The 21,552-nt window shown below is 35.6% G+C and overlaps 4 protein-coding genes across 6 annotated transcripts; 3 read left to right on the forward strand and 1 right to left on the reverse strand.

Annotated features, from left to right (window-relative positions):
- Positions 1–2,908: 2,908 nt before the first annotated feature.
- LOC129886632 (flap endonuclease GEN-like 1) lies at positions 2,909–9,346 on the forward strand. 2 transcript variants are annotated; one of them, XM_055961405.1, is made up of 9 exons: positions 2,909–3,217; positions 4,152–4,182; positions 4,264–4,328; positions 5,160–5,330; positions 6,340–6,521; positions 6,668–6,914; positions 7,047–7,176; positions 8,260–8,726; positions 8,836–9,346. In XM_055961405.1, the coding sequence occupies exons 1-9, from the start codon at positions 3,023–3,025 to the stop codon at positions 9,076–9,078; spliced, it is 1,731 nt and encodes a 576-aa protein (XP_055817380.1). In that variant the 5' UTR covers positions 2,909–3,022; the 3' UTR covers positions 9,079–9,346. The 2 variants fall into 2 exon arrangements, with proteins under 2 accessions (XP_055817380.1, XP_055817379.1); XM_055961404.1 differs by having other exon boundaries at positions 4,152–4,328.
- A 2,945-nt stretch (positions 9,347–12,291) lies between these two features.
- Positions 12,292–14,899, forward strand: LOC129884045 (two-component response regulator ARR14-like). The gene is made up of 5 exons (XM_055958420.1): positions 12,292–12,421; positions 12,641–12,793; positions 12,847–13,245; positions 13,376–13,452; positions 13,883–14,899. The coding sequence occupies exons 1-5, from the start codon at positions 12,292–12,294 to the stop codon at positions 14,897–14,899; spliced, it is 1,776 nt and encodes a 591-aa protein (XP_055814395.1).
- A 260-nt stretch (positions 14,900–15,159) lies between these two features.
- LOC129886633 (ribosomal RNA small subunit methyltransferase, chloroplastic) lies at positions 15,160–20,663 on the forward strand. Of its 2 annotated transcripts, XM_055961406.1 has the most exons (10): positions 15,163–15,556; positions 15,763–15,912; positions 16,356–16,412; positions 16,608–16,709; positions 16,877–16,972; positions 18,388–18,472; positions 19,173–19,225; positions 19,689–19,772; positions 19,983–20,093; positions 20,204–20,663. In XM_055961406.1, exons 1-10 carry the CDS (start codon positions 15,308–15,310, stop codon positions 20,267–20,269), a joined length of 1,053 nt encoding a protein of 350 aa, XP_055817381.1. In that variant the 5' UTR covers positions 15,163–15,307; the 3' UTR covers positions 20,270–20,663. The 2 variants fall into 2 exon arrangements, 1 of the variants encoding a protein (XP_055817381.1); XR_008766231.1 differs by lacking the exon at positions 20,204–20,663 and having other exon boundaries at positions 15,160–15,556; positions 19,689–19,895.
- A 1-nt stretch (position 20,664) lies between these two features.
- LOC129886634 (uncharacterized) lies at positions 20,665–21,547 on the reverse strand. Its single transcript, XM_055961407.1, has one exon. It carries the CDS (start codon positions 21,426–21,428, stop codon positions 20,934–20,936), a length of 495 nt encoding a protein of 164 aa, XP_055817382.1. The 5' UTR covers positions 21,429–21,547; the 3' UTR covers positions 20,665–20,933.
- Between the last annotated feature and the right edge of the window lie 5 nt (positions 21,548–21,552).

The raw sequence follows: 21,552 nt of genomic DNA on the forward strand, positions 1-21,552 counted from the left end.
ATCGTTACGATGTTTGGATGTAACCTCGTCGTAACCTTCCCAAGATGAATCAGAACCAGGTGAAACAAGAATTCCTTAATTTTTATTCGACTGTTTGAGACTATCAACGGATTCCATATGTATCATTGAAGATATGAGTTACAAAAACAGAAAGATTTACAGAAGAAAGCAAATGATATCAATTTTAGAAGATTTTTCAAAGATTTACAGAAGAAATCAAACGATACAAATTTTAGGAGAAATCAGATTGAATGAGGATGAAGTGAGATTCCATATAAGGAAAAATTAAAATATACCTTAGTTAGAACCTTGAAATTGAGTAACAGATGTACTCATAAATTCAAAATCTCAAAAACTGATGAAGAGGAGCGAATTAGGGAGAGGATTTAGGGAGGAAGAGTGATGTATCAGTGAGGGAGAGAGAGTTAAAGGAAAAGGAGGGATTTTGGAATTTTTTTGGTATAATAGGGAATATAAGTAAATATGGTATTAGAATATGTGTAAAAGGGTAATTTTTCCTAAAATTTATTTCTGAATTATTTTCTGCCCTCTTTAATGATGTTTGATATAGCTGAACCAGACGTTTTGACGATCGGCAAGTCCGCGACCAGTGCCCACACCTCCACATCTATGACATACACTTTCTGAATTATTCTTCAGTAAAGCTTCTGGCTTTTTACCCTGCCTTTTATATTGCTGATCATTTCTCGGTGCCAGCCGAGTATAATGATTAAAATTTCTTTTTTGACCATGACCACGATCATGAACACGACTGGGGCCATGACCTCTTTCTCGTTGGTTATAATTTGTCTGATTCACTTCAGGGAGTGGTAAAGAACCAACGGACCGACTATCATAATTTTTCATTAATAATTCATTATATCTTTCAGTAATAAGAAGGTTGGATAATAATTCAGAATATTTTGTAAAACCTTTTTCGCGATATTGCTGCTGTAGGAGCATATTCGCGGGTGAAAATGTGGAATATGTTTTTTCCAGTTTATCTTGCTTAGTGATTTCGTCTCCGCATAAATTTAACTGAGCTATAATTCTAAATAAGGCAGAATTATATTCAGTTATATTTTTAAAGTCCATTAGTCTCAGATTTAATCAGTTATGACGTGCTTGTGGAAGCATGACCAACTTCAGGTAGTCATATCTTTTTTTAAAATTTTTCCACAATTTCAGGGGATCCTTTAATGTAAGATATTGTAATTTTAGCTTCTCGTCAAGATGGTAGCAGAGAAAAATCATAGCTTTTGCACGGTCTTGACTAGATGTCGTGTTATCATCTTTGATGGTGTCTGCTAGACCCATCGATTCTAGATGAATTTCGGCAGCAAGTGCCCATGATGAGTAGCCTTTTCCAGAGATATCAAGAGCAGTAAATTCAAGTTTTGAAATATTTGCCATTTTATAAAAATAAAATTAAATAAAAATTTTACCACTTTTGTTACCTTGAATAAATAGCAGAGTTTCGTGCTGATAACGTGATATAAATATACTACCTTAACAATTAATTAGGCGAATAGAGTAAGCAAAATAAAATAGAACAGAAGAAAGAAATAGAGAAAATTTGCAGTATCAGTGTTGTTCGTATCTTCACTTCTAAAGTTGCACAAATTTGTGCAACTTATATAGGCATATAATTAGGTCATTTGCAGGCAAATTACACAAGTGTCCAAGTGGGTGGGTCCCACTTGGATGGATAGAGACATGTCCACTTGGATGGATAGAGACATCCAATACATAATAGAAACTATATTTTGGAGAAAAACAATATGTTGTAATAGTAACGTAAATCTTAACTACCAACAATGTTGCTTCGTCAAGCAACCCTTCTCTATTTAATGTTGCTAAATAAACTTCCTCTTTACCAAAAAAGAAGAAGATCTCTAGTAAAAAAATAATTGCAAGTGATCTAAATTTTTTTTTCCCTATATCCAATTGTAACCAGAAAAAACAATAGTAGACTCAATTTTCTCTTCCTAATTTCACGCTTCAATACATATATCCCTTCAAAATGATATTAAAGTATTATTTCGGGCATATTTTGGATTCACCAATTATAAAGGTTTCCTCAAGGAGAAATTACAAAATTGCATCCAACCAGGACTAATTTTTATACTATTTTCAATCTAACCTATTATTTTATGTGTTTCTCCCCAATTTTTTTTTCTCAAAGACCTAAAAATAGCATTAAAGACCATTGAAGTTTGGTTCAAATTTTTAGATTTGCATATTTGTGATTGGTTTTGATTGGGTAGTCTCTAACTTTATTAAAAATATCTTAAGAAATTTAAATATCAATTTTGGAGGTGTCTGAGTCGATTTGAGGTGGACTTTTTCTAGATTTTAAATTGGAAACTTGAGGTTGGATATGATTCCATCTGTATGTCCCGTATTGTATCCATTTATGTATATTTCATTGTATATCTGCTTACCTCTTGTCATTTGCGTAAATCCATGAAAAAATAGCATGATATACACTTTTATACTATATAAGTATACAACAGTATATACACAAGTCAGAGTGATGTCCATGAAAATATGTTTTTTTTAGATATACACGATATACCAGATAATATACACCCGTCGCGATTGCTTTTTTTAGATCTGATATTTTTAACTCCAAATCATCTCTAATTTTACTCAAATCTTTTATATTACACAAAAAATTTCATATCACACTATGCAATGCAACAACGAAAAAGAAGAAGACAGAGAACAAAAAGAAGATTATAATTGGGCTACCGAGTTTTATAATAGGTGTACTTGGGCTTTTCAATCCAATTAGTGACCCAAGTTTATAAGCAACGTCAAATTTCCAAAAATTTACTACCAAATCATGGGCCTACCAAGAAATTGCTCAGTATTAGGCTTGTTACAAGAAAAGAGCCCAACATTTTTCTTTTTTAACAGTCCAAGCAATTTCACAACGGCTAAAATTCCCCTCCTTCTTCTTCTTCCTCTGTTTGAAGTTGTAACTCTCGTAGAAACCTTTTCAATTTCTGAGGATGAAATGGGCGTTGGTGGAAATTTCTGGGATTTGCTAAAACCCTACGCTCGAGCAGAAGGATTTGATTTCTTGAGAAACAAACGTGTAGCTGTGGACTTGTCATATTGGATAGTTCAGCAAGAAACTGCACTCAAAGGCCAAATTCGAAATCCACATATCAGACTCACTTTTTTCCGTACCATCAATCTCTTCTCCAAGGTACGCTATACTTACGCACACCCAACTTAGAATTTGAATTCTTTTTCTTGTTTTTGAGGGGAAAAATCACCCTAACCAATGTTTTGGATTTTGGAGTCTTCGCCGCAACCTAGGTTGGGGGTGGGGTCATTAGACCAGAAAAGAACAAACTTGGCGAGTATCCTTGAAAGTTTTTTTTTTTTTTTTGGGCGGTGGGGTGGTATTATTGAGCATACTTAACAAATGTGTTCATGGTTTATTTGATCATCATTGTTAAGACAATGTCAATAAATTATGCCTCAATTCCATTTTTGTGGAAATTATATACCTGATCATTTGTATGATTTCGTTTCTTTTCAACATCGAGTACTGATTTTCTTTAGTTTGACAGTTTTTACACCAGCCGAAGCTTGGGATTCCATACACTTTGTGAAATTTTGATAGATGGAGTTAGAGCCGTTTGTATGGGCTCAAAAAAAGTAACTTTATGTAATAAGTGCTTTTAGAACTTTAAAGTGCTGAAAATTATTTTTATAAATAAACAGTTTAGTATTTGGACAAAAGTGTTTATGTTGAAAATAAGTGTTTGAATTTTAGGGTTAAAAGAATAAAAAGGGTAGTTTGAGAATTTAGTTAAAATGCAAGGAATATAAAAGTAATTTCCATGGTCAAACAAACTGGCTTTAAGCACTTAGAAAAAAAAAGTTAGAAATTCTAACTTTTCATTTTTGACTGACTTTAAGAACTTTATGGCTTAAAGCATTAGGCAAACACGTCCAAAAGTTAAAAAGGGAAGCCCATCCAAACGGGCTCTTAATGTAAAAACCTTTTGAACATAAGAATAGACATTTATTGCAAATAGTTTCTTTTTTCTGTATTGGTTTTCAATGGGAGCAAATAGGTGCTGCTTGGCAAACTTTAGTATTGAGGGAAGTGTTGTTTGATGATTTTGTAGTTTGGGGCATTTCCTGTTTTTGTCACGGATGGTACTGCATCACCGCTTAAGTCTCAGGTAAGGATTGCACGATTTTTTCGCACATCAGGAATTGATTTATTGAGTTTGCCAGTGGCTGAGGAGGGCACTTCAATTGAAAGGAACAAGGCATTTCAGAAATGTGAAAAAGATTGTGTTGTAAGTTTGTATACTGTCACTTTTTGTTTTGACTCTTTTATCAACATGTATCTTTGTGTTTCTTTTTGATCTCAAGATTTCTCCTTTGCAGTTCAGTATGACACTGGCCTAGGGTTCTTTTATACGTAAAAGTTGTTGTCACGAACCAGTTTTGATATTGTAGGAAGTATTGACTATTGAGGCTATGGTAATTTGTTGGATAACTTACCGCCAAGAAATTGGGTAGTAGGAATAGAAAGCTACTTTGGTTAAGGAGCTATTCACATACTTTATTTTGAAGAGTAAGTAAGATAAACCATCACATGCTTTAATAGAATTGTGGCGTGCCCTAATATCTCAGTTTTTCCCACCTAGGGTGAAAGGATGCAAAATTTAGTGCCTTTCATGTTGCTTTGACTGTTCTCCACGAGATGCCAAAGGTTATCAAGTAAATCTTTTCAGATGGAAGGCATAATATTATATGAAAAGTGGAATCTGAGGGTTGTGTCGTTATAGGACTCCACACTTTAGATTGCTATTTGGTCAGTTCAGTCAAGATCATGTTTGTATATATAACTTTCCTGTATAGAGGAGAAAAGCTTATAGATTGTAATTTGTTTAGCTTGTCCTATGGAAAATGCGGGGTTGTTTTGTCCAAATCTCGTTACTACAGACAAAATCAGTCTCTTATTGTTGACAAATTGACTTTATCCAACTTCCCTTTACTTTTTAAGTCACCACACATGGAAGTTCTTCTTTAGATGTTTAGTGAGCTTGACCTTCTGTTACATAGCTGCTAATATAACATGTTTCTGGTTGTTAGCTAAAGTATAAATTAATATGTTCTATTAGGAGCTGCTTGAACTTCTTGGAGTGCCAGTCCTAAAAGCAAAAGGAGAAGCTGAAGCACTCTGTGCACAGTTGAATAGAGAAGGACTAGTTGATGCTTGTATTACTTCTGACAGTGATGCATTTCTCTTCGGATCCAATTGTGTTATCAAAAATATGCAACCCAACTCCAATGTAAGTGTGCTTGGACTCTCTTTTCACACGAGGTCATGGTTAAACTAGATGCTTTTACTTGGACTCTCCTTCCCCATGGGGTCGTGGTTAAACTAAATGCTATTACTATGCTCCCAAGTATTTTTATGTGTAGAGAACACATGAAAGATGTAAAATTTTCGTTAGTGTGTATATAATTGTGGTACGAAACATATGACAGATATAAGATCTTATTGTATTGTTCTGTTTTATAAGGTTAGGTTGCTCTTCTTTTATTGTGTTTGTGAATCTTTTTTCCTTTCGTTTTTAATTTCTGTTTATGGGCTATGGTGCACATTCCTACTAGTAATCCTCATACATGAGTAAATGCTAGTAACAAAAGTTGAAACTAAGTGGCTATTGTTCTTACCAAAAGTTTTAATAGAATAGTTATATGATACATAACTAAATAGGTGATCATAAATAAATATAAATATATAATATGTCTTTAAATTTTCTAACATAGAGTTTGTCTTCTTCACTTTTATATTTGTTTTACTTTTACAAAAAAAGAAAATTTTATAACGTCAATTATAAGAAATATGATGTGATTTAGGCTCTTTTGTTATTCTATGTGAATATTTGTATGTCCTATTTAACCATTTATGATAAGTCATAAGTAACACACTAGCACTTCATATAAGAGAGAAGTATTCTAGTGGTACGCTTTTGTAATTCTTTTAGTTTCTTAATTCATATTTAGTTTAGTACTTTTATAGTTTTCACTTTTCTTCCATTGTTTTCTGTCTTAATATTTTCTATCAGAAAGGGATGTGCTAGCATAACTCTTGATAAGATTTTTCATGAACTTTGTATTGTATGAAAGGCCGGTAGAGTTATTTATCTAGCGAAACAAGTTGATAGAGTATCATGCTTTTAGCGGTAATTAAATGCCCGCAACTTTTTATACAGACGATTCAACTGATATCACTTGTCGTACATTGAGTCTAAATTAAATCTTACCTAAAGATGCATCTCATTTTTGGTGCAGGAACCATTTGAGTGCTATCACATGTCGGACATTGAGTCTGCTCTAGGGCTGAGGAGGAATCAGTTGATAGCAATTTCACTTTTGGTGGGAAATGACCACAACTTGACTGGTGTACCAGGGATCGGGATTGAAACAGCATTTCGTTTTGTCAAATCTTTTAGTGATGATGAGATTTTGTATAGGTTTGTATTTCTCTTGATCTGAGTGGGCAGGTGGATTATGGGCATGGAAGAGTCGATGATGATATTTTCAAATTTAAGTTGTTGGTATGAAAACAATGAATAGTGGTTCGTGAGTACCCATTACAGTTAACTGCCCATTAATGCAGGTTGCGGGAAATAGGTGGAGGGGATCTACAGGCGTTTCAGCACGACGTCAACTTAGACAGTAGTTTTATACCCAGTTCAGATGAGAGCCCTCGGAAGACCAAAGTGCCACATTGCTCAATCTGTGGGCATCCTGGCAGCAAGAAAGCTCACCTCAAGTTTGCTTGTCAGTACTGCAGTTCCACCGCCAATGAGGGTTGCATTCAGAAGCCATTGGGCTTCAAGTGTAATTGCTCCCCATGTGATTTGGTACATCTGAAACACCCTGCTTCATTGATCTTTTACTGAAATGATATGTTCTGTCAGGCTTCTTATTCAGGGCATTTCTTTTCCTTCTGGTCTCATTCTTCATTAAATGCTGGCTGTGGTGTTATATGACAGGATAATAAAGAAAAAGAACAGAAAAGAAATGAGAATTGGAAGCTTAAAGTTTGCAGAATGATAGCCTCGGAGCAGAATTTCCCAAACAATGAGATCACAGAAATGTACTTGAACAAGCAACATCAATATGGTGAGTGAACTGGCAATTATATAGAAGTTCATTTATAGTCTACCAGTTTGTGGTGCTGTTTGCATATTTCGAGAAAGGGACTTGAGAAAGAAAGTACAATTTGCATGTGAATAATAGGTCTTTTTTTGTTTTGATTTATTTAAGTTTACTGCAGTCACGATGGCATCTAAGTCATGATTTTTTTTATAAATGTGAACCCAGTGAGTCATGATTTTTTCTATAAATGTGAACCCAGTGCTTTATCCAGAGGGCCAGTAAACTTTTTGCTAATCACTCTGTCTGCTGGTTACTCACTAGAGCCAATGGATTTCCCACCACCCTCAGTTCTCCTTTTCTACATTTTTCGGTCTTCATTTTCAGCTCTACTTGTATGATTTTTCTGGCCTCTTGTTAACAAATTGGACCTTGTGCCTAATTCAACGCGGAAAACTTGCTCAAGTAGTGAGGGTATTGCCCAAGATCATACAAGGAGACTACATTCCATTCACTTAACTGATGTGGATTCTAACACCCTGCATGCCCAGGGCTGGACATTTAGAGTGTGAAGATATCACATATGTGGCTCAACCATGGTAGCTCAACATTAGGGATTTTGTTATTGTTTCATAACTTTCTTTATTTCATGTTAAGGAGTCCTCTTGTACATTGTCTACAGTCAACTCTACTAATTTCATATCTTTTTTCTTATATTTTTCTATATATTATTAGCGGCCCTACAATCTTGGAGTCTTGGTAGACCTAAATAGCTTCCAGCTAAACTTTTCTTTTCTTTTCATAAGTATACTGTTGTTATTTCTTCTATGTGACAGATCTAACAGAAAACATTCCCATTTCTTCTATGTGACAGATCTAACAGAAAACATTCCCATTTCTTCTATGTGACAGATCTAACAGAAAACATTCCCTAAAGCTTTCACTATTTCATGTTAGTATAAGTTTATCTTGTTCTAGTAGTCTGAACTCCTATGTAAGGTGTCCTCTTGCATATTGTCTACAATCAATTCAAGACAGGTAGTTCTTTTTAAAAATTATTTACAAAAATATTTCTGTACCTTGTTCACCCTTGTGGCAATTATTTTGCAGATGGTGATTATCATTTATCATGGGAAAATCCAAAGATTGATATGATAGTTGATTATCTGGCTTATTATCAGCATTGGGAGCCATCTTATACACGTCAAAAAATGTTTCCTATGTTATCCACCATATTTCTAAGAGACATGGCCTCAAATTCCAAAGATCAATTGTTAGGCGGACAATATGAATTTGACTCCATTCAGCGGGTGAAGACAAGATTTGGACATCAACTTTACGTAATCAATTGGAAGAAACCAACACGTGAAATGAGCAACGTAACCTGCATCCCTTCTGAAGACTCTGATATGGAGCAGGAGCTGGGAATAGCTGATGAGTCCACAGATTTACTTGATGAACCTGATTCTCTGCAGATTCATGTCAAGGAAGGATGCAGCTTTTTGTCAACTGAAGAAGATATGGTGCTTGTGCAGAATGCTTTTCCAGAAAAGGTGTCCCAATTCTTGAGAGACAAGGTGAAGAATGATATACTTTTTCTCTATCCTACTTCGACCCCCTCCACCCCAATTCCTTTCTGCAAGAATGTTTGTTTTGTTCACTAAATGCTCATTTGTGATATCCCAGGAACTAAAAGAATCAACATCACGTAGAAAAAGACCAATGAAGTCTGAGAATTCAGAATCATCGAGTGGTGTTCAACTCAGCATCACCAACTTCTATCGATCATCCAAAGTTCCCTGTCCTGAGAAGCCAGGAGAGAGTGAAACTGGATGTCCAAAGATTAGTTCGGATACTTCTGGAGAGAGAGATAAAGAACCCATCCGGAACTACTCCAAGTCAGTTAGACGCAAGCTTTTGTTCGATTAGCCATATTACAGGATTATCCAATACCTTTGCATCCTGTAAATTGGTAATCACAGTGATGGGTTCTTTAAACTTTATTTTTGTATTTTGCCCCATTTGGTAAATGCAAGCTCACTTGTAAATGATGAGATAAATGTAGATGAGTTTTTCTCTTAGGTAGCAATTGTCAGAATGATGTGCATATTAGTCTTTTATTTTGTTTTTTTCCCCATTTGGTATATGCAAGCTGACTTGTAAAGTGAGGTAAATATAGATGAGTTCTTTGCTGCAATGGGGCTAACTATTCAAAAAAGGAGTAACCTTTATTTATAAGTTTATGGTTAATGTTCAGAAAAACACATGATCTGTGACTTTTTCGCAAGTTTCACATTCTAACTATAAGATGTTTCCTCTTCCTACTTGAACAGTCACTGCTTATGTATTGAAATACATCTGAAACTGATTAGGTGAACTATGGTTGTTCTTTTTTTTCTATTTGAACTATCACTATTTATTCAACTAGATGTGTTTTAATACATAGGTGGTGATCGTTCACGTAGAAAAATGGAACAGTTAATGATAATTCAGGTATGAAAAGGAATAATTGATAGGTGGGAGGTGAAACTCGCCAAAAATGATAGTTCATGTGTGTTTTTGATCATTATTTTAAGTTTCACTCTCTATATTGTGAAGTGTATAACACTCACAGCCCACGGGTGTGTGCACAAGTGAGAAAGTAAAATGTAAAATGTGATGAACCATATTTGTAATTAGTTTAGCGGGTGCAATTATTACAAATATGTATATGGAAAACACAAAGTTGATGGCATACTTTTCTGCATTTTTGGTGAAAAATAAGAATGTTTTTAACCTCTTTAAGCTAATCCAAAGAACCAAGTTATTGATTTTTTATTTAATTCTAGAACCTCAACAAATAAACAGTCTAGCCATTCTTTCCAAAAAGGCCCAAGTAAGCAAAAGAAAAAGAATAGAATTTTTGCTGATTGTCTTTTATGGGACAGTTATTTAGTAAATATTTTTACTTTTTTAAAATGTAATTTATGGACAGAACTACATTAGGGATTTGTGCTGAGTCCTTTTTTTTTTTTTGCCTTGGTGATGAATAAGCTGACACGGTTTATTCAGGAGGAGGTTCCTTGGTGTATGCTATTTGCGGACTACATAGTTTTGATTGATGAGATTCGGGACATAGTTAATGATAGGCTGGAGGTTTGGAGACAAACGTTGGAGGCCAAAGGGTTCGGATTGAGCAGGACTAAAACAACATACTTGGAGTGCAAATTCAGTGTTGTAATGGATGAAGAGGGCATGGAAGTGAGGCTTGTCACCTAACCTATCCCCAAGACAGAAAGCTTTAAATATCTTGGATTCATCATCCAGAGTAGTGGGGACATAGATGATGATGTCACACACCACATTGGGGCAGTGTGGATGAAATGGAGGCTTGCCTCTGGAGTCCTGTGTGATAAGAAAGTACCACCTAAACTTAAAGGTAAGTTCTACAGAATGGTGGTTAGACCAGCGTTGTTATATGGAGTAGAGTGCTGGCGAGTAAAGAACTCTCATGTTCAGAAGATACATGTTGCGGAGATAAGGATGCTGAGATGGATGTGTGGACACGCTAGGAGTGATAAGATTAGGAATGAGGTTATTCGGGAGAAGGTGGGAGTGACATCTGTGGCAGACAAGATGAGAGAAGCAAGACTGAGATGGTTTGGGCATGTGCAGAGGAGGGGTGTCAACACCCCAGTTAGGAGGTGCGAGCGATTGGATTTGGGGGTTATGCGGAGGGGAAGGAGTAGACCGAAAAAGTATTAGAGAGAGGTGATTACTCCATATCACCGTGGACATGACCTTAGATAGAAAGGAGGGGAGGTCGCGGATTAGGATAGACGACTAGTAGGGATAAAATAGTGTCTTGCCATGTGTCTGTTTAGGGTGGTCATAGGTCTAGGCATGCCTTTATAGTTGTGTTGTTATTGCCTTCGATTATCACATTACTTTGCTATCGTTATTGTTCTTATCTTGTAAAATTTGCATCACTTTTCATTTTTTTTCATTATGCCATATATATTGTTTTTCTCTCTTACTTAGGACTGTGACTTTTGAACCTAGGATCTTTCGAAAACAACATTTCTATCTCAATGAGGTAGTGGTAAGATCTGCGTACATCCTACCCTCCCCATACCCCATTTGTGAATTTCACTGGATATGTTGTTGTAATTTATGGACATAAACCACGATATAAGATTTTTTTAAGCAAATAAAAATCTTATGAAAAATGTTACACCACAACCTAAAATTTTATAATCGTTCTGAATGGTTACCTAAAAATAATATTTGCATAAATCAACTAAAACGAAAAGTCTAATAATTGAACCCTATATTTTTATTAGTTGAACTATATAAATTCTCACCGATCATGTCACTCTTGATTCGGTGAAGTAAACTAATTATATGCTCAAATTTGAAGGATGCAGAAGTTAAATCTACCTAATCATACATAGTAAAATGTTAAAATCCTTGATTGAGGAATATTCATACAGAAAAGGAAAAGAGGGCATAATTGTCTACATCCCTTCGTAAGAACTCATAAAAATAAACCAATGAATACCCTTATTTTCATATCTTTGATGAATTCTAAATTCTCCCCTTACCCTATATAAGAAATTCCCAATTCACCTTAATTGAAAATTTACCCATCCTTGTTCTCTTATAAACTTACAAAAAGGCTCTCTCAAACTCTCTATTTTTTTAATTGGGATAATTATCTTTTTGAAGCCTCCTTAAAAAATAATAGTCGCAACAAATATATATTCTTTGTATATTAAGTATAAAAATATAAAAATGAAACAAAGCCCTTGTTTCTTCTTCTTTTGTGGCACTTTGGCATATGCACAAAGTAATAATGCGAAACTCTCAAGGAGAAGAAAATCCACGGCTAGTCACACTTTTATTATTTCTTAAGACACTGGACACACCAATAAAGTCATGTTTATATCGCGCAAGACTCATTGGGCCTACAAACCTAACAGGTTGGGTAGGGTGGGGTCGGGGTGGGGTTTTTAAGGAACTCATAGTATAAAAGCAATTAATGGAAATAATTTGTGTTTCCCGTGCTCTTACAAAATACAACATCATATCCCTTATTGACACCTTACCTCCAAATTAAACATCTTCCTTAGAAACTTTTACATCTTTGTAAAAAAAAAAAACATGGACATTCAGGGTGTTACTGCCAATTCATCTGATATGGGAACTAAAAATATCTGCATACTTCTAGTCCTTGATGATTTTACTTGTCATAATATTGTTTCTGATATGCTTCACAACCAAACTTATCAAGGTATATATCTACTACAAACTTTCTACATGTTTCTTGGAATAGTTGTCTTTGTTCAAAAATAAAGTTAACTTTGAACTGTTCTTGGCTTTTCTGTTTTATTAAACTTATCAAGGTATATATCTACTACAAACTTTCTACATCTTTCTTGGAATAGTTATCTTTGTTCAAAAATAAAGTTATCAACTTTGAACTGTTCTTGTCTTTCTGTTTTATTATCAGTTTTGCATGTTGGAAAAACAATGGATACTTTAAATGCTATTTGGAAGAGAAAGAGCATGTTCAATCTTGTTCTTACAAACATCCACAGGCTTAACACAAATGGGGTTGACATCCTCCAAATCATCAAGAACAAACTCTATCTTCCTATTATTTGTAAGTGTTTTCTATAGTTTATTTAATGTAATATTTGTTTTTTTGTAATCAAGATTTTAAGGGGTTGCACATTTTTACCACAGTGATGTCACCAGATGATACAAGATATGACAATCAAGTCCAAGATAGTAGTGTTGCAGCATATGTTGTGAATTTCTCAGACACAAATGAGATGAACAAGTTTTGGCAAATGGCATTAGAGAAAGAGAAAGGTAGAAAAGAAGCACCCAATCAAGAAGAAAATGCTTCAAGATTGCCTCAGAATGTAACTGCAGAGACAATTAGAGAAAACACATCATCTGCTGATACTGATGCTGATCTGAAGGGTAAGCGAAAAGCTAACAGTGACAGAAGTGAAGAAAATAGAGACATCGAAAAGAAACGAAGGGTTGTATGGACTCCAAAGATGCATCAAAACTTCTTGAAAGCAATCCAGCACTTGGGCTATGAAAGTAAAAACATTTCCTCCCCTTCTTTTTTCCCCTGAGAGTTAATTTTTTTTGTTTGTTCTAAATTATGTAGTTGATATTCATGATGTTTTTTTTTTCTTTTTTTCTTTTGGTTTTCTTAATTGATATCCAGAGGCTGTTCCTAAAAAAATAGTTGAAATTATGAATGAGCCTGGATTGACTAGAGAACATGTTGCCAGTCATTTGCAGGTGTGTTTTCATCTATATTACTATAATCTTCTTCAGAATCTTGAGTCTCTTTACAATCACTTGTATCAAATTGTCATCAGATATGCTGTCCTGTTTATTTTTCCTTTTTCTCCATATGGACATTGCATTTTTCTCTTCTCTTTTAGGAATTATCCAAAGTAAGGAAATGTGAATCATAAAAGCGTAATTACAACACGAAATCTCTGAAATTAATACATAAATCTCCAGTTTTAGTAAGCACACGATAAATGTATTTAATATCTAGCAAAATCTTTGCATTAAGAGCTAGAACCTTGCACTTGTCCCTTGATGCATGTCACAGATGTTGAATGTCTTCATTCTCAAAATCGCGACATAATAAATTCTCGTGATATACTATTATGGTTAAGTTATATTTGCTATTAAACAAAAAGAATGTACTTACTTGCAGAAATACCGCATGTGTATTAAAAGAGCGCAAGAAAGTTCAGCTGCTTCTATCTATGACCAAATCCTATCAAATGATGCTGATGCAAAATGCTTTCAAGTTCAACCATACCAATCTCCTCTAAATTTCAATGCTTCGCGAGGATATTCTCATTCTATGCAACAGCCATTTCAGACACACTTTCAGCAAGGAACTGGTGGCATTAACTGTCCAACTTCTGGCCAAATGGGCAGTTTCCAGCAGCAGAACAGTCTCTTGGATTTTGCAAATTTGCAACAAGCAGATCATAGTGGCCTAATTGGACAGCATTCAACATTTGTGCCAAGAATTGCTCATGGTAGTAACTTCAGAATATATGGCGACAAGAGAAAGAACATGCTTTTCAGCATCCAAAGTGGCAATGAAAACCAGCCCACAAACTCAAATAATTCTGGTTTGGAGTTTATTGGTTTTAGATTGAGCACAGATGGGAAATCTGTCAACTTTGGTAACAAAAGTTCCTCTTGTACTGTAATCCCAAATAACGCGTATTCTGGTCTATGTTCCTCAATGTCAGAGGACTACATTCACAAGCAGCAATCTTCACCACAACTCCTGGAAACCCCTATAGAAAATACTTTAAGTCAATTCTCTTCAGTTCAACCTGAAAATCATACATTCAATCATCCTTGTAACAACAATTCAGAACAACAGAGCCTTCTACTTTTCGATAATGCAGAGAATAAAACATCATGTCAAATCCCAGAAATGCCTGACAGCTTCATACTGCAAGAACAGCTTTCAGCACAGCCATCATCAGGGGATCTTGAGGACTATTCTGCAATATTATTTGGTGATGAAGTATATGTGCCATCACTAGAGAACTATGATTCTATACAGCAACAATATTCTGCAACAGAGTTACCACAAGTAACGCTTGAAGTCAATAGTTTAGGTACTGAAATAGACATTAAGTCTCTGCTGGAAACAACAGAAGACCGAAGTACACAACTATTTTGGGAGGAGAATGAACTTCTTTAAACTTGCTGACTTAAGTTTTATTCATTCAAACTTGTATAGGTAGTTTAGAGATGTACCTTTTATCTCATCATGTTTATACATAGATCTGATTTTTCATGTGCTAACTAGATGCTGTAGTACTACTACGTTACTGTATTATGATTGTTTTTTTTTTAATTCCACAAGTGAGGCAGATCTTATCCCTATCGCTTGTCGGAGTAGAGAGGTTGTTTGGGAAATAAGATAAAAGTTTTATGATGGGTAAAACCAACTGTTTTCAATGTTAATTTATAAGTCTATTTTACCCTTGCAAAGTTTTACAAGACAACCAAATGAGTTCATTTTCATAAGGGTAAACTTGTCTTTTCGTGAACATTTCCATGGATAAACCCCTGAAATTAACAAACCATTAACCGCAAAAAACTACCAATGCCTTCTTTGCTACATCCCCTGCTGCCACTCTCTTCAACGCCAAAGCCTCTACTCTCAGCAAATTCGCCGGCGTACGATGGACCCTTTGCTTCCCATATCCCAAAACCCAAATCCCTTTATACAGTAACTGCAATATCTAAAACTAAAAGCGAAACAAGAATCAACAACAAGGCTGAGGACGACTATCATGCTACCCTCAAAGCTCTCAATTCTAAAGGTCGTTTTCCAAGAAAGTCACTTGGGCAGGTATTTACCGATTCCTGACTCTAATTTCATTCTATTTCAGTAGATGGGTATTGTTCATTGGGGCATTTCATCGAACAGAGCAGTGGGTATGATTGAGCGAGCTGATGTTTGTTGTTTTTCGGCTCCGTAGTGAAGTGAATAGAGAAATGGGTATGATTGAGTGAGTTTGGTGTTTCATGTTTTTCTAATTGTATTGTTAATTGTAGCATTACATGCTGAATTCGGAGGTAAATGATCAACTAGTTGCTGCTGCGGATGTGCAAGAAGGAGATTTGGTGGTTGAAATTGGGCCTGGTACCGGTTCCCTGACCAATGTTCTTGTCAATTCTGGTGCTACTGTCCTTGCGATTGAAAAGGTTTATTCTTTTTCACTATCAATATACTTCTGATAGTTTTTTATTTGTTTTGCCCGCTCATAGAGTAAATGTTAGGAGTCTTTTAGTCTGTTAGAAGAGTTTTGTATGTCAATATAAAGATAAGTTTTAGATTTTAAGACAAATTAGTTACTATTTTAATGACATGTGTTTAAATAGAATGGAATGGCTACAATCATCTAGCTTGGGATTAAAGCATAGTGAGTGTATGCCCATGCGAGTGTGTGTATATGTGTGTTGTGTAATAGAATAACCATATAACGTTGGCAAATGCTAAGACGTAACAAACTTTGAGGAAATATATCTTTACATGAACAGTTACGAGAAAAAAGAAAGCTTTTTCTATCTTTTGTTTTTTTCTTCTGTTTTTCCTTCTGGTTTCTTTTTACTGTTGACACAATTGTTCTCTTTTTCAATGATTTAAGGATCCCTACATGGCAGCCCTTGTAACAGAGAGATTTTCCAGTCTAGACTGTATAAAGGTAACAATTTTAGTTCAGTTTCCTCCAGTTTGAATACAGGATTAAAAGTTAATATTTGAGAATATAGTTCCTTACCCAATATAGAGTGTTCTTCTAGTGTAAAAGGAGATAAATGTACTTGGTTTACGTTATGCTTCAGTGGCTTCTTTTGCAAAGAAATATATAAATGTGATAATGTGACCACTGCATCTATAGGTCTTGCAAGAGGACTTCACAAAATGTCATATACGCTCCCATTTGTCCACAGTTTCACAAAGTGGAGGAAATTTTTCAGGTGTGAAACCGAAATATGCAAAGGTGAGGACCTGTATTCATTTCTCAAGTTCTTCCTTTGAATCTTGGTATAGGAATCTGTTGTTCTTATTCTCGACACTTTTGGCCTTAAATTATGTGTTTCTAATGCAAATTACCAACGTCTTCAATATCATGCTAACATGAGATGTATATTCCTTTCCTTATTGCAGGTAGTCTCCAATCTACCTTTTAACATAAGTACAGAAGTAATTAAGAAACTTCTTCCCATGGGTGATATCTTCTCAGAAGTAGTTTTGTTACTCCAGGTTTGTATTGCCAGTTTAAATATGCTTCCACATTAATTGATCCCTAATGCCAAAAATAGGTTGTAGGAATTATTTGTTATTGGGAATGGTAGTACAGTTCTCTTTTTCTTCTTGAACGGACAACTTATGTTGTGCATCAGAGACTGTTGGTTGTTCTGTGTTTTGTCATACTTTTTACGATCTGCCACTCCTTATTCTCAATTCAAATTCACCAATTAGATGGAAAAGATTATAGGCTGAAGCAATAGGACTAAAATTTCTTTGACTCAGTCCAAGCTTTGCATCTCAAATTTTTAACGGTTCGCTAACGACCTGTATGATTTCTTTTGATAGATCACAGAACTAAGCAAGCTTCTTTGTAATGCCTGTGCATGTTTAGAGTGAGTAATGTTGGTTGCCATAGAGGTTGCCTTGGGTCTTGTCATTTTTCTTATGCCCCATCCATTTTGTTATTGTGAAAGATTCTGTGATTTCTTTTTCATTTTATATGCCCAAATTTTCATTACGGAACACCAAGTTAGTGTCAAAAATATGTCCAAGTTGTTTTGTATGACAACCCAAGCCATCTAGGTACCTATGAAGTTTGTGAACCCTCTATACAACACAATATTCTCTCTTAAAGTACTAGTGAAATAAAAGGATATTCTCATACCCTTCACATTATTCTCACTGTTTTCAAAACTATGTTTGTTTTCTTCCATTCCATAAGCCCCAAAAGAGACAGAGTGGTGACATTTCAAGGCTATTCCTTTCACTGCTAACCTCTGTGCTCAAGGTTGCATTCTCTGTAGTCCGTGTATGTTAAAAGACGAGCATACAAGAGTCCTCTATCTTGAAGCTAACCTGAATGCAACTAGAGATGATTAGTATCCTCTCTAGATTCTTTTTCATGCAACGCCGACTCACAAATATTCTCCTTCTCTGTCTCAAATTCAACGCAGTCAAGGAGGCATCACGCACTGCACACCAATCAAAGAAGTCAGCTCTTTTTGGAGTCTAGAGGCATCACGCACTGCACACCAATCAAAGAAGTCAGCTCTTTTTGGAGTCTAAGATAGGGCTTTGACTTCTGTCATAGTCTACGTCTAGTTCTGTATCGGCATCCTGAACCAGTTTTTATTCACTTAGCTAAGTTTCTTGCTTAATCCTATATGAGAGTTACTTTTGATGGTTACCGAAACCTAACAAGCTCCTCGTGCTGTTCTTGTATGTTTATGGTAACATCTATTACAACTAGTTTTGGAAAAATATAGTGGTAGATGTTCTTGGGACATAATGTAGGAGGTCATTTTCACAATGCATGCAACTTTATAGCATAGAAGAAACAGTTTGATGGATTTCACCTGTTATTAGATCCCACCAAACTGTTCCTATTGTTGGAAGGACTACTGACGGTTGATTGTATGGAATTTCAGGAGGAAGCAGCTGCGCGCATGGTGGATTCATCCTTAGGGTCCTCTGATTATCGACCCATTAATATTTTCATCAACTTCTATTCAGGTACTTGAGAAATCTTGTGAGGGGTGAAGCAGTAGTTTAGACTTAAATGTCATAACTCTAGTCCTGGGCTGAGGATGACAAAACATTTGCTGGTGATATCTTGATAAAAAAAACAACCTAATTACTAAAAGTATATCTCTGTAGTTGTATACTATTTGACTACAAAAACAACCCTCAGTCATCTTATTTGGACTGGGATAGTACACTTAGTTTTACTTTGTAGCTATGTATAAGAATACGTACAATATATGTAAAAATAGATGAAGTAAATTTTCTGCGTAGGAAAGTGACAAGTGCACCCAAACCTCTTCTTTTTTCCAAGTTTTATTTGGTTTACAGCTATCGTTACACCAGGTCCAAGATACATGCTTGGCTACCTGGTCCCGGGGGACAAAAAAAGCACTCTTCCAACATTCTGTTGTTAAATTCCAAAAATTCCACTTCTAATTATCTGATATATCAACTCCTATTTGGAGTGGATTTGCCGTCTTTTATATCTGATCTTTACTACCTCAAATTTGTGTTTAGTTGAATGCTGGCGGTCCATATTCTTCGAGTCTCAAAGATATACTGTACTAATCAAAATCACATCTTTAGTATCAATGACATTTTCACATCTTTGAAGAATAAATAGCTCCAAAACTTTTTGTATGCATTAATCAATAATCTCAAGCTTTGGCATTTACATTAATCTCTGCAGATCCTGAATACAAATTTAAGGTGCCGAGGACAAATTTCTTCCCACAACCTAAAGTAAGTGCTTCCCCTTTATATTTTACTGTTTGAACACCTATTCTGAACGAGAAAAGATTATAATTAACTATTTTTTTAACTTAAACATTAGCAGTTTGGAATTTAGAGACTCTTCTAGGCACCGTCATTTTCAGTAAATGGAACATACACCCCTAGACAACTTCAAGATGTGATGCTCTATCCAATAACAAATACTTTGAACTATGGTGGAATGGAACTTTACTTTAACGTCTAAATGTGTTTCCTTCATTAAAAGATATCTTCTAAGCCTGTTTCCTTAAATACTTTCCTTGATCTCTTTGACGAATAGTATTATTTGAAGAATACAGTTCCCAAATCATGTACAGGATCTTTGCTGATGGTACAGCTTTTCCGTGTCCATATGATGGTGTCTAATAGGTAATTATGATGATTTTTCGATTGGATCACAAAGTGAAATTATCTTTTTCTTGTTCTTCTTCAGGTTGATGCAGCAGTAGTTTCCTTCAGACTGAAGCAACCTGTAGATTATCCTCCCGTTTCTTCAGCCAAAAGCTTCTTCTCAATGGTTCTCACAGCCCTCTCTTGTACTTCCATTTTTGTTTTCAACGTGGGTCCAAGTGTGATATAACATTGGAGGCATAGCACTACTTTATAAACTTTAAAAAAAAAACAGCATCTGCAATCCATGGTTAGGCCAATTATAAAACAAATATGGTAAATATTTTATCTTTCTCATTATTCATAGCTGAGATTCTATTCCTCATTGATGGTTAAGGTCAACTGTGCATTTAATGGAAAACGTAAGATGTTACGGAAGACCCTACAACATATATGCTCTTCTCTTGAGATTGAAGAAGCTCTTGTTAGTGCTGGTCTTCCATCCACGGTATTACTGATGTAGTTTCTCATTTATCCAGTCAATGAAACTTCAGCAACTGGTCTATCTAAGTCAGTTCTTCTCGCATTTGTGTTTTCCCTCCTTTTCTTCTTTTTCAGTCAAGGCCCGAGGAGCTTGCGCTTAATGATTTCGTAAGGCTGCATAATTCAATTGTTAAACCCTAGGATCTTCTGGTGTCACTTGGTGCTGAGCTGTCCTGAGGATACTTAGGCTTAAGCTTCACTGGTACCAGAATCTGGAATAGGGAGTGTACAAGCCTGGAGCAATATCACCAGCTGGGAATTCAAACAGCTACAGTTGACAGCAAAAAGAGCAACCCCACAACACTTGATTTGAGCCTCCCTTGCTACTGTTGTCAAATTCATCAAAGCCTTAATCCATTCAACACAGCATAAGTGCTGAGAGAATTGTCAAGGCTTCAGATCTGCGTGTAAATATTTTATTGCATATCTTTAACACTTCATTAGTAGTGTATAATCGATATTTTTTTGCATCAGATCACCATCTATAATTCATGAATAGTGAGAATTCTTATGATGACTCTAACTTGGCTTGGTATTTAGGCGTGGTTGTTGTTATTCCATCTCCCTCCCTGTACTATTGTGCAACTCTAAATTATGCAGAGAGTGCTGGACACTTGAAATTGATCTATCGATGAATTAGCACTGTATTCGTAACGTAACAATTTTGTAGTGAAATCACGAAGCAAAATCAATTCATGATCCAAACGGAGGAAAATGGGTTATATTATATCTCGATAGGATTATGAAAATACATTTGGAATTATTAATAACTTATCCATTCCCAATATTTCTCTACACAAATCCTTCAAGAATGAAACTGATAAATAAGATCCAAGGACCTCAACTTAGTCCCATGAGGATCAAATTCCACATCAGGTCTGTCATTGTCATAGCTCCGCCGCTGCTCAGCCACAGCTGACGCCGGGGAAAGGGGTCTTTTAGGTCTCTTATTCTGAATGAAACAATCCCGCATCCTCTCCTCAACTCTGTCAACACTAGTCTTGGAATTCAGCTCGGTTTCATTTACACCATCTTCCTCATCCCCAACTTGCATAGGTTCACCGCCTACGGCGGAGGAGACAGAATTCTCGGGAAACGGAGGTGGTGGATGATGATGGTAGGATTGGGAAAGGAAGATGGAGAGATGTTGATGAGCAGATTGAAGTGAAGAGTAGATTTGTAGGAGTTGAGAAGAGTCAACATTGGTGGGGAGTTGTTTAGCCATTAGGGTTGCTTGGTCAAGTGCTTGTATCAGTTCAGCTATGCCTCCTTTCTCCCCTGATACTATCTCCATATCCATCTCTCAACTCTTATGTTGATGGATATTTCTCTAAATCCTTTTTATTTCTCCTCATTTCTAAACCCAATAAACATAACCTCTTCTACTCCACCCTTGCTAAACTACAACAATGCATATAGTCAAT

Source organism: Solanum dulcamara, chromosome 4 (genome assembly GCF_947179165.1).
Source record: "Solanum dulcamara chromosome 4, daSolDulc1.2, whole genome shotgun sequence".
NCBI classification, from domain to species: domain Eukaryota; kingdom Viridiplantae; phylum Streptophyta; class Magnoliopsida; order Solanales; family Solanaceae; genus Solanum; species Solanum dulcamara.

Coding starts and splice junctions, on each gene's coding strand:
- LOC129886634 (XM_055961407.1), bottom strand. CDS start 21,428: ATGGATATGGAGATAGTATCAGGGGAGAAAGGAGGCATAGCTGAACTG.
- LOC129886633 (XM_055961406.1), top strand. CDS start 15,308: ATGCCTTCTTTGCTACATCCCCTGCTGCCACTCTCTTCAACGCCAAAG. Junction 16,413..16,607: donor CCAGTCTAGACTGTATAAAG/GTAACAATTTTA, acceptor CTGCATCTATAG/GTCTTGCAAGAGGACTTCAC. Junction 16,973..18,387: donor AAGTAGTTTTGTTACTCCAG/GTTTGTATTGCC, acceptor ATGGAATTTCAG/GAGGAAGCAGCTGCGCGCAT.
- LOC129884045 (XM_055958420.1), top strand. CDS start 12,292: ATGGACATTCAGGGTGTTACTGCCAATTCATCTGATATGGGAACTAAA. Junction 12,794..12,846: donor ACTCTATCTTCCTATTATTT/GTAAGTGTTTTC, acceptor TTTGTAATCAAG/ATTTTAAGGGGTTGCACATT. Junction 13,246..13,375: donor CCAGCACTTGGGCTATGAAA/GTAAAAACATTT, acceptor ATTGATATCCAG/AGGCTGTTCCTAAAAAAATA.
- LOC129886632 (XM_055961404.1), top strand. CDS start 3,023: ATGGGCGTTGGTGGAAATTTCTGGGATTTGCTAAAACCCTACGCTCGA. Junction 3,218..4,151: donor CCATCAATCTCTTCTCCAAG/GTACGCTATACT, acceptor ATGATTTTGTAG/TTTGGGGCATTTCCTGTTTT. Junction 7,177..8,259: donor GAACAAGCAACATCAATATG/GTGAGTGAACTG, acceptor ATTATTTTGCAG/ATGGTGATTATCATTTATCA.